Source organism: Brienomyrus brachyistius, chromosome 15, assembly GCF_023856365.1.
Source record: "Brienomyrus brachyistius isolate T26 chromosome 15, BBRACH_0.4, whole genome shotgun sequence".
NCBI classification, from domain to species: domain Eukaryota; kingdom Metazoa; phylum Chordata; class Actinopteri; order Osteoglossiformes; family Mormyridae; genus Brienomyrus; species Brienomyrus brachyistius.
This window is the reverse complement of record NC_064547.1, coordinates 18,188,752-18,201,288: the sequence shown is the minus strand read 5'-3', so window position 1 is coordinate 18,201,288 and position 12,537 is coordinate 18,188,752. Positions and strand designations below refer to the sequence as shown.

Genomic DNA, 12,537 nt, shown 5'->3' with positions numbered 1-12,537 from the left:
CCACAAATAAAAGATCAACAAAAAGATGGACAAGAAATCCAGGATCTATTCAGAAGGAACTTCTTGATTTCCGCTCCGACTGATGAACAGGAGGCTCCGTGCGAGTGTACCATTAAATATTACAAGCTACACGGGACAGATAAGGTGACTTCATCCCCAGGCAGGAGCTTTATCGGTTAATGTCGTCTCATTGGCACTTCGAGTTGAAAGCCAAGGAAATTACATGAAATCCATATCTATCAAATGCTGTTTACCGGGTGACCTTTTTCCATCATCAATGTGCGCAGCAGACAGCAGGACAGCCTAGCGTCGATACCGCAAAGGCACTAAATGAAGGCTGAGAATTAGTTTGTCACGCTTTGACCTTTATGTGTGTCGGCTGGGGAGCAGAACCAGCAGGTGGGTCAACGATGAGCGACATCATCCAAACATACTCCCAGTTAATGAAGGAGGCCGAGATAAGCCTGTAAGAGACACACAGCTTGCAACATTGTCTTCAGAATGCAACAAAACCAGCGAAATTTCAGAGCTCAGCCTCAATACAGGCTTTGTCCTATAGACTGAAAACCCAGGTGACCAACTGGACCCCAAAGCAAAATGATTCTTATCCAATACTAGCAGATACATGTTCTCACCAGTTTACAGCAGATTCTACCTCCAGCTGGTAGAACTTCCCACATGGGTGTTCATGAAGCTTCTGCTAGAGACATCTACAGTATGGCCATATATTCCCTAGTCAAAAATCAGCGAGATGTTGATGTGTGTTCGCCGCAACAAGACAGCGTGCTTTGTCTTGCTGAGGGCCATTAATAATTCAACCAGTCTCATCTACTTAAGGAGTAAGCAGGGCCACAGGGATTCCAGAAGCACTCCAAATGCACTCTGAGGCATGGAGATGAGCACACAGGTCCCTCTGAAGCACACAGAGTGCCCACTGTGGCTCTGTACGCTTCACACACTGGGTACCACAGAGAACCGGCAGAGCTCAAGTTTTCCTTCTGGTAACGAGGGGAAAAAGTGTGTCCACTCGTCAGCTTATTTGCTACTGGTGCTTCTGCAGATTCTGCTGAAAGGATATCTTGGTCATATGTGACACCAAAGATAACCGTTCGAGGGGGTGAACGCCCGTCAACATTGGCACTGGCTGCCCTGGGGCAGGAATGCATGGTAACAAAATACAACCTCTACGATTTCTGGAAACAGCGCCCTGGAAGCTCTAGCGTTAAAGACCCACTAAGACCTGCTTAACCTTCCGTTCTGTCACACTAACAATCTCCATCCATAACAGTGCATACTGCCGGGATGCTTGCTTCCACTTAAATATAGATCACAGCACTCTAACGGAGAGGCATTCAGCATGTAACGTCAACAGGTGCAGCAACGGTGGGGGTCTTAAAGCCTTAGCACTGGCCCAGTGCCCCCCACCCCAGCCACAAAATGATACACGGGACTGAAAGAACAAAGGAAATGAGGACGACTGCTAAAGAGTGTGACATTTGGGGCTTGTGACGCCCCAGGGTATTCCCCCATCAACAACTCCCATACACACTCGGAGGGGAAGCTTGTGTGCTACCTTTGAAAGGCCCTGAATGTGTAAATTCCCAGTGAGTTCTGCACGTTGATTCACTCATGGCTCCAAGCACCAGACCCACAACACTGCAGAAGCTGAAACTGAAGGCCTGGAGCGAAACGGCATGAGAGCCTGCAACTACCACGGGGACAACAGATGCCTCGTGGGCCTCGGGGTTCAAAGCCAGCCAGGGAGCAGAGTAGGGCTGGCAGCGACACCAGGGGCAGATCAAGCTCCGGCAGGGCAGCATGGGGGCCCGCCTCGCTCTGAGGGGCGGGTGGATACCGCAGCCCAGCGCTCAACCGCCCAAGGTGGTAGGAACTGGCACAGAATCTTCACACAGATGGGCTCGACCTGCTAAAACGTCAACGGGGGGGGAAAAAATGAGCACCCACACACTGCCATGTTCACCACACATCTAGTGGTCATGGTTACAAAAAGGAGCCAGCTGAACTAAATATTTAACTTAAAAATTTTTTTTTATAAAAAGCCCAAACCAAAAACAGGCACTATGATGTGCACTATATGCTGGGTAGGGCCTTGTAGGCCAGCTGGGTTTCCCCTCAAACCCCTCCCTGTAGCTCACGGCAGTGTTCAGGGTCCACGGGGGGGGCGCTGTCATTCATAAACACACCGATTCTGACAGCCCTTCCAGTCCCCTTCGACGGCGGAGCACTTTCCACCGGCAGCCCGATCGACGCCATGCGAGAAATCAGCAGCAGGCAGTGACAGATTGCGCTATGCTGGCCGCATCCATGCCGCCGACGGACCGAAGCAATAAAGGCGCACAGCAAGGGAGCGATGCGAGATGCGCCGGATGGCTGCGGGTCCTCAGACAGCCCCGCTCATAAGTGGGGAGCACACGTACGGAGCAAAAACGAGATGGAATCAAAAACGGGAGACATGGAGAGGACAGATACCGATCCGAGAGAAGAGAAAAGCCAGTTCAGGCTGCAGTAGGCAGGCAGCTTCTCCACGCATCCCAGTATGGAGAAACAGCCCTCCAGTAAAAATACCTTGGCCAACACCAATTGCATCTCTGTTCTGACCGTGCATATTAGGGGGAAGGCTACTTAGATTTTACAGAAACACTGAAAAGAATTAAGAGCACTAAGCTGTTACGTGACATCTCAGACGGAGACACAAATACTAGCACGTGCCAAGCCTGCCTTTCGATTTTCCACACAGCCAGACACACATACCACAGCAAACGAGCTCAGACAGGCAGAGCGGCGCGAGCTGGAGACAACCCTCCTTACCTCTTGGATCGGCGGAGCATGCTCCTCTCAGGCAGGGAGAAATTAGAGAGTACTGTCCAGAAGGAGTCAGACATGGTCCCGGGGAGCCAACTGCATGGCTGTCACGGGAGACGGGGGGACGAGGCGAGCGGGGGGACGAGGCGAGCGAGAGCAAGGGACACAGCACCGCTGCTGCCAGCCTGCCGTTCGAACGATGAACATCCGTGTGGACGCTTCCTCTCTCTCTCTCTCTCTCTCACCCCCCCCTTTCTCTACCCCGCCTTCCCAGACCCCACTCACACGCTGAGGGAGTGCATTGCAAACGGTTTAAACCACAGTTCTGTAACCAAATGATCTTCCAGAAGCTGGACCCAGCCAGCTGCACATTTCAGCTCCTCGTGTCCAGCTGTTAGTCTCACCAGAGGTGGATCAACAGCCATACAGAAGTGATGTCAGGCCCCGTGTGACTGGTTTCGCTTACGATTTAAGACGGCCGGCAGAATGCTGTCGTTTTCATTCAATCTGGGTCAGGCTGGGCGGGACGGACATGGCACTGCGACTACAGCACTCACAGGCGCGCGAGCGCATCAGACGATAATATCTCAGTCACGTCTCACTGGCGAATGACGTGCAAGTGCTTTGCGTCCAAGTTCTCCCCTGCGGGGTGCCTGCTGGTAATACCACCTTCCATTACCCAGAATTCTCTGCTAACAATGTACTCTATGAGGCAGCGCGAGGTATAGGCGACGGGGGGAGAGCCGGTCTTTAAGAAATCCCAAGGAAAATAAACGCTAGCTGGATGAGAGTCCACCACAAAATCGATCTGCACCGTTCCACCTCCTGCCTGGGCACATCTCCCATCGCACGCTGCTCACGAGATGAAAAGCCCGGCAGGCGTGCGGCTAGCTCCGTCACGGACATCAAAAGGACTCCAGACGCTTTCGTTGGGGGCTACGGGCAAACCAAAGAGCGCTTCCCGAAGCTGAAGCAGGAGGAGCACACAGGAGTGAAGCAGCTGAGAAGAAAACAAACACACACAAAGAGCAGAAAGAAGCTAGCAGATGGGTGAGAGCGCAACACGCCACTGGGCGGCGGCTCGGAATCACAGCTGGGTCACGCAGGTTCGCATCGAGCAGCGTGCCTGCATTTCAGCGAGTGGTAGAGAGAGAGAAAAACCCTCCATTGAAGAAAAAGGCCAGCTGCAGGCCATTTCAGCTTCTATTTGCTGAAAGCCACAGAAACCAGTTTCTGTAGGCGGTACTTCACAGCTTCTCATTTAGGGTGTGAAAACCCAGAGGTTTCTATTTTACGGTTTGATTTCAAAAGGTGCATGTTTCATAACAGCCAGCCGCAAACAGCTGATCATAACAGCAGGAGGCGGCCTCAGACAGGAGCTGATAGTACAGGGAAGGTCTATGGGGATTAAGTCCAATCAGAGGATTCTCCATGGAGCAACAACCAAGCAGGTGGATCGGCGCCAAGCCAGAGGGCTTAAAGTTAGAGGTCGTCATGAATCACATGCTAGGAGCTCCATAACTTCATACTCTTCGTGTTTTTTTTACAGTATGAGGGAACAACCCATTTATTTCCCCCCGATTGAACAACAAGGTACCGAGCTTATCCTCGCAGGAACATTACAGTCTGATGTGATCCCTGCATTACACAAGACGCAAGTCACTGAGGGTCTGTTTGTGCTACCGCAGGGGTTCTCCTTTACAGGGCTGTGGAACAGGGCAAGAGCGTGTAAAGGGAAGTCCAGAGCTCAAGCTATTTTGTAGCATCAAAACATCTACACTATAGTGCACATACTTCCATTTCGCTCATTATGTTTCAAAGATCACATGTGAGTGAAACAAGACCTACACATTATCACACGCGTTTGTGGGTGAGTGGAGCTTGGGGCCAGATAGTGCATCCATGAGAATCGTGCCGAGCTTCAGAAGCAGAGGCAAGCAGGCAGTGGGATCTTTAGCACTGAGCCTGACTGCATGGAGAACAGACACACGGCCACACGGACTGGGTGAGAGCGAGAGGAAACGTGCTACCATGCTGAGAGGAGGAGGCACGGTTTCACAGCTGCACACTCCAGCAGGGACAGCTTGCGTCCAGCTTCATGCGCTTTCTCACCAGCTTGTTAGTAAAATCAGTGCTCTGTCACTCCAGCCTGAGAATTCGTCAGACGACACACACAGGAATCTCACAGATCATCCATTGCTATTTATTGCTATCAAGCAGGTCCCCTCCAACCCCAGTCCCTTAACAGACATTTACAACATTCAATGGTGAAATGCACTGGAAAACACATCTAGATGACAGGTAAATGGCATAATTGTTTACAGGCAGCGTGACCTGACAATCTGCCTTGCAGAACACAGACGGATTAACTCCACAAAAAGCAGTGAGGGAGGCTTGCTGGGGGTGTGGGTGCCCTCCCTCTCCAGTGGCTGTCATGTGAGGAACACAGGAGAGGCGAGGTCTGGTGCTTGCATCAGAGGCGGAGGCGAGCGAACAGAAGCACGTCGAAACCATGAGCAATTGCATCGCATTCAAAGTATGCAATACAGCCGGCTGTGGTGATCAGTACATTCCTGTAGGCAGGGAGGAATTAAATCAAACATCTTGGCTCAGTGAGTGGACCACAGCCAGCTGTGGGGAGATTACAGTCCTGAGACAAGACCCCCCTCACACAGTAAAGAGGGAACGCCTTCTTCCCGCTCATCCAGCACATCAGCGAAAAACCTCAGTGCTTGCCCTTCTTGGCAATGCCCTCCAGTACCAAGGCACAAAACCAGCATCAAGTTGAAGAGGCACCAGATGGTGCATTATCTGTCCTGCATAAACAGCTAATAAACAGTGACGGGCTGATTCGCAGACAGTGGGAGACACGGGACAGTTTTCTACCGATTCTTGCGCAAAAACAGAACGATCATTTCCAGTCATGCTGACAACGCACAGCTGGTTCTCATCCGTTGAACGGAACCCTCGTATCACCAGCTGGGCTATGACAGGTTAGAGAGAGGAAGCAAGTGAAGCTAGCCATGCTCATTAATTTCCTTGGATCAATAACAGCAGAGAATTGACATTTTGCAGGATTGTAAAAGGCTCATACGCTCATGTCAACCAATCAGCAGTCATCACATGCAGCCGTGCTCAGGTAGGTATTTGTGGCTGAAGACTTCTTCCCCTCTTGAATAGTTCCAGACAAGCCAGCCAGTTAATGTTTTTAGGGCTTGTCTCGGGTATAGCAGGCATCCACTATTAGCTGGGCAGGCGGAAAGTCACCCACTTTAAACCAGATGATGTGCATTAGCAGGCAACTCTAAGATACGTGTCCTTTACTGAAGCAATCATCTCAAATTTGTCTAGAAGAACCAATCAACACTGAGCACTGTTAGCAAGGCTGAAATGCAGTCATGGAGGTTAGATATGGTGCTGGGGATCACAAAATGTGCTGTGGCTCGGTCAAGAAGCATCATCACATGGGGTTATGGAGGAGGCCACAGGTCCAAACACAGCAGCCTTACCTCCAGTGGAAGGGACTGGCCAGGGGGCTGCAGGGGCCTAGAATGGGGGCAGACATGGGCCCCTCAAGGGTCCCCGCATAATGAGATTGCAGAGAGCCGGGGAAGAAGGTGGGAGAGAGCAGCTGCTGGAGGAGGCTGTTGCCATGACAGCGGTGCTGCGTGGCTGGCCAGATTCTAGGTAGGGAACCAGAGGGAGGTGAAGGGTGAAAGAGAGGAAATGGAGGCATGGTGACAGTCAGGGCACGGCACCAGCACTTGTATACGTGCCTAAAAACAGCTACCAGCTCCTACAGACTGCCTTGTTTATTTTATCCCTAAGACAGCTATACAAGCAGAGCCAATCAGAGGGGTGCTCCGGAGGCAATGCCTGTATAAGGAAATAGTAGGTCACCCAATCACACCATAGCGGTCATAGCCAGAAATGCAGTGGATCAAATTCACAAACACAACCGATATCCCTCACTCAGGGCCAGCCCGCGGCCGTCTGCCTTGGGGGTCGTATTGGAGCTTGGGGGCCAAGGGAGGCCCCACCTAAACTGGGTCTCCCAGTGACAGTGCAGAGATCAGGGACGTGTGTGTGCGCGAGTGCATGGAGTAAAGAGACACCCCTCAGGAAATTCCGCCGTATCATAGCAATGCTCGCTAAGGGTGGAGCTGAGAGTGTTTGTGAGCCTCCCCCAGTCAACGGCAGCAAAAAAGCAAAACCGGTCAACTAGCTATATTTATGACGTATGAGCATGTCAGCCTCTGTATCCTACTACTCCCTCTAGCTCTGAGATGCCAAGCATTCCACGAGCAACAAATTGGTCAATGCCAGAGAGAATGAGAGTGAACTTACTGAGAGCTTCACATAGGACCATGACTGTGGAGCCTTTGGTTATATGAGCTCCGATTGTCTTTCTCCATCTAAGATGGGTTCCTCGGAAAAAGCCCAGACCACTGGCCCTACAGCTGTGGCAAGAGCACTGGGCCAAATTCACATTACAAACCCATTTCCAGAAATGAATGTATATTCTTGTTATTAGCTGCTTGGCTCATGCTCACAACTCAGCGCCAACAGTTCACCCAGCTGGATCTTTTACTGAAGCGGTCTGGCTTAAGTACCCCAGTGTGCGATGACAGCAACCCGTCTGGCCACACTTGAACCGCCAGCCACATTTCGTCTTGTAAATACAAGGTGCCTTAAGGTAATTATTTTGGAAGTTTCGTGCATAATAAGAGCCAGCAGTAACTGTAAGGAGTGACAGTCATGGGCCTGATGGATTCGAAGAGGAACGCAGACAACCTGTCAGGCAGAGCTGGGATGGATGGGACGTGGGAGGATGCTCAGCTCTGTCAGGGATCCCTCCCCCACCCAAAAAAACTAAGCTCTCATTCTGTCAAGACGTGGAATGATGTCGCATGCCAGCTCTGGCTTGGGAAACGACGACGGCGATCAGACATGAGGAAGCGACGCTGATGCACAGACTGTGGGCGCCTGCAGCCAGACTGGCCCGGGGACCCTGATAACCAGCCGCACCTGTGCGCATATATGGGAGGGAGCCATACGGGCTGTGCCTACATTCAGCCAGACGGGCCACCCGCCGGCCCAGTCAAAACGGGGACAGAACTAGACCAAAGACAGCAAGACAGAGGAGACTGCTGACACCAAGCGAAGACCAAGGACCAGCCAAGGTGGCCCAGTATTGCGTCACCACCTCACTGCGGAAGAGGCACTTTGGGGCATGTCTTGCCACACTGTTTTGCTGACAAAGGATTTCCCTCTGTTTCCCCACCCACCCCCAAACTAACTGGGAGACCTTGGCTGAGGGCGAACTGTTTCCACAGCATCAGGTCAGGTTAGAGGAGATGTAAGCTGAGCCTGCAGCTGTCTCTGACATTCACTGAAAACAGACCCCCACTGGCACACTGCGAAGGCCCCACCGTGTCATCAGTCAAGCCTACGAACCTTGGAAATTACATGCTGTGTGAGTACGAAGATAACTTCCCCAGAGTCCCTTGCAGACGCCGTGTACCCTCTCTCACGCATACACACGCAGATTGGCATAAGGTCACGCGCGTCCTCGCATGCGCTCCGCCACGGGCTCCAGGCTTACTGGATGCGCAGGTGGGGCGCTCCAGGTTTCTCCCTCTTCTTCATGTCTGCAGGAGGATGAAAGGCTCGCTCATCTTCACCCCAGGACCAGCCCCAAACTCACAGGCTCCAATGACTGAGCCATCGGCAGCAAAACTAGAAATCACCACAAAAATAGGCTAACAGGGTACTTAAGGAACAACCGATATCAGCAATAAAAAAAAAAAAAAAAAAATTAAAATCGAACTACCTGACTCATAGCCAAATGGGCATAACACCAGTGACAGAAAAAAACCAACATCATTTATTCCACCGTGACAAAGCAATGCGACCCATGTTTGCAGGATAACGGATGCTGCCACGTTTAGCAGAGTTCGAAAGTGATCATCGCATTACAGTGTGTTTAGGAACTTGCCTTAACGTACACTTCATACACCTTCCCTGTTCATCTGACAATATTCCCCATGTATGCGAATTTAAAATGCTAGCTGATGCTGTTCTTAGAGCCCCAAAGCCAAAAACAACCACTGGAAGCCAGAAGGGCACTGGGAAACAGACCTTCTGGTGCGACGGCATCACGGCTGCTCTTCAGGGCTCTCCTGTGGCACCCTGCGACCCTGCGCAGAGACCAGTGACTACGAGCTACGACCAGCAAAGAGGCTAAACGGACTCTCTCGGGAAGGTGCTGACGAGGACAAGCGTGGTTACGGCCTCACTCCTCGGATCCTCTGTCAGAACTGGGACAGCTGGGGAAGGACGGGTGCAGTCTGAGGTCAGGTGGAACTGCAGAGCTGTCCTCCTGCCCAGGCGAGCCAATCCCAGAGGGACGAAGTGCAAAAGGGGCCCGCCTACGTCAACACCAGCATGAACCGGCCTAGGCTGGGCATCAGTGACGACTGAAGCAGGAAACGACAGCAGCATCCAGCATGGAGATACGAGGAGCAGCAGCTGGGGGGAGAGCTATAGCACAGACTTTCACCTCGGCCAAGACCCCCAGACCTGCCGTGAGGCCGGTGAGCATTCTTGTGATGTCACAAGACCCCAGAGAGCAGTTCAGCTGTTACCAGCACGTCAGGTTCACTATAGCCCCCTCCATGACTCAGGCACCGTTCTGAGAATCATGGGAACAGTGAAGCCCCCACCCCCCACGTTCACACAAGTGGAAGGAAAAACAATACCTTGGCAGAGGCCGAGGCATGGGGGCACAGACCATAATAAACACCAGGCTAATCCACTGTGCTTACAGCACTGACACGCACAGCCACAGGGTCAAGAACGCAATTAGGGTATTGCCAGCGATTGCGTAACACACGTGAAAACGCTCTGTGCCACGTCCAGAAACATCCGCGATTCACTAAACGAGACGGATGTTATGATAATCAGCACTTTGCCCTCTAGAGGCCACACCGTGGAAAGCGCCTACAGGAGCAAAACCTGAGCAGCATGACGATCCACGCATGACCCGTCTTGATATGCCAGACGGCTGGAGTTACGCATGGGAATACGCTTTCAAAAATCCAGGCTGCCTTGGACAACTCTGAAGGGTTCAAAATGAGTTGTATTTTAGATTGCATGGCTACAAGCAGAAGATTTAGGACACCCACAGTGAGGATTTTGCTGAAACGCTTGGCTCTTTTTCCAGGTCCTGAAGTCACCGCGTGCTCATGCACACACACACACACACACACACACACACACACACACACACACACACACACACACACACACACACACACACACACACACACACACACACACACACACACACACACACACACGAGAGCAGAAGGCTGGTTTGGGTTTTTGCACAATAACGTCTGACCCCAGTCGCAGTACACAACGTATGTAACCTACCCTGAGAAGAGTGAACATAGTGAATCTGTAATTGACATATTACTATTTGGTTCTGTGAAGTTCCTTCATCTGCAGTAGTGCTGGGACACTGGAGGTTCACAGATCTCCCACATCTCGGCATATCAAATGGTGGCTTTACAGAGCTTATCTGAGAACAAAGTAGGAACCAAGACCAGTCCCCAGAGCAGCCATGTCCTGCTGGCCTATTCACAGTCTGACAGGTGTTGTGGTGGGAGCCACCACCACTCTGCCGCTCACCCCCCCCCCCAAACACCCCCCATCCGAGTAAAGCTAAATTCAGGGAAGAGCGGAATCCTCTTGACCCAAGCCGCACAGCTCAGCGGCACACACTGTCAGGCCTATGGAGGGTTTCTCTGATGTCCGCACTCAGAGTTAATGTCACTCAGTCAGACCCCAGCTGACGATTCAGGTAACACAGCACAGACAGCGATACTTAGTGCTCAGACATCTGCGGTTTGTAAGGTAAAACCTACAAATCGCTCAGGGCAACGGCCCAGATTTTTCAGCTGTGGTTTGTCATTCCAGACAAAGGTCTCAGGACCACCACCTGGGGGCTGCCAAGAGTCAAAACGGGCCTCGAGGTGCAAAACCGCAGACGTTTACAATGCCCAGTCCGCCTGGAGATGGTAAACTACGCAACAGGAAGAGATGAAGGTCTTCGACAACAGCAGGGTAGGAAAGGCATCTGAAACTAGGAATTAGATTCCAAGTCTTAATAATAGGTGGACGTTTCAGCAGATCTGAGTGGCAAACCAGGCGTGAAAGGAGACCGTATCCTTGGCATTTCTTCACGTTCTTCACCCTCACGGTTTTTAATTCTTCATATTTCAATAGATAAAAAAGGAGTTTTGCCATTCTGAGTTCTCTGTCGGGTTTTATTCAATGACAGAACCAGTCCATTAGTCAATTAAGAGTTTGGCAAGTGCAAAATTTATATTAAAAATGTACTTACAAGCTGCCTCTTCTTGGAAGGCTCAGTTCCTTCTGAAAGAGAAAAAAAAAAAGTCTATCAGTGTACAGAACTGAAACAATGAAAACGTGTGTTTTGAAGGTTGCCTCAAAAGAAATGGAATTTAAAAAATAATTAATGGCTCCTTTATAAAGAACAAATAGACGAGCAATTTTAGCATAGATGCTTGTTTGAAATGGCGTGAGAGTGGTGGAATAAATTTATGCAATAAACAGAAAAAGCACTAGAGGGGACCACAACACAGGCAGCAATGTTTCCTCTCAGAACAGATTATTAGGCCAGAAAAAGTGTGTCAAACCCAAGATGCAGAATAAAGAATAAAATTGGAGAAAAATGCACCTGTCAGTCCAACCAAAAACAATTCATGTTACAGTTCAACAGAGCAGATATTTTAATGTCACGAAATATGTGCAAACTCATATGACAAGTGCTCAAAACTACGAAAACGGTTTGTGATGAATTATCTGCCTCATGTGTAGATCACTTTGAACAAAGGCAGCAGTGAAATGTCATTTTCAAAACACCACATTTACAACCGAAACCATCAGCTGATAAATACCAAAGGCAACCACTAGAGGGAAGGAGAGTTCCACTGAAAATAAGAAAAGGCCATCCTCTTACACTGACCAAAGAAAATAGTGCTTACAGTTTTTGGATCCTGAACCATTACGACAGAGGAGTAGAATATGGGAAAGAATTAAACTCCAAGGCAGGGGGCTGTAAGCGGTGTGGACAAGCAGAGCCCACCAGGGGTGGGTGGGCTGTAGGTGAACTATTGTCCTTCCGGTGGGTGGCCCTTAACAACGTGGGTCATATGACGACCTGCAGAGCCATTATAGCACTCAGGGGCTCTCACGGGTCATTAATTTAATAAATAAACACCAAAGACAGCTGCACAAACATGATACATGGCATGAGGTGTGATGGAGCCTATCATCATAGCACCCGTGCAAACCAGCAACTAGGCACTGACTCCAATCAAGAGCCATTTGCTTCCATTAGTGTGTCGATTAGCTACCACACAGAGCGCAGTGGGTCCACTTAGGCCTTCCATTACACACGAGGCCCCTCTCTGTACACAGCAACTCTTTAAATACAACACAAAACACCAAAGCCTAACGACGCCCCGCCAGCCACCTAATTCTGTCAGCACAGATTGCTAACCCAAACAGAACATCATGCCATCACAAAAAAAAAACATTTAGCTGGAGATTGACCCGAGTGCCTGGCATGTAGGTAACCAAGAGGCATTTTATAACAGTGGCCATGCAATGGTGCTACAGGAG

General features: G+C 50.5%; 1 protein-coding gene across 1 annotated transcript in view; it reads right to left on the bottom strand.

Annotated features, from left to right (window-relative positions):
• Positions 1-12,537, bottom strand: part of mast2 (microtubule associated serine/threonine kinase 2) — a 94,497-nt gene that overhangs the window by 28,455 nt on the left and 53,505 nt on the right. The window contains 1 exon segment of the mRNA XM_048977594.1: positions 11,234-11,265. Within this exon segment, the coding sequence (XP_048833551.1) occupies positions 11,234-11,265 (32 nt within the window).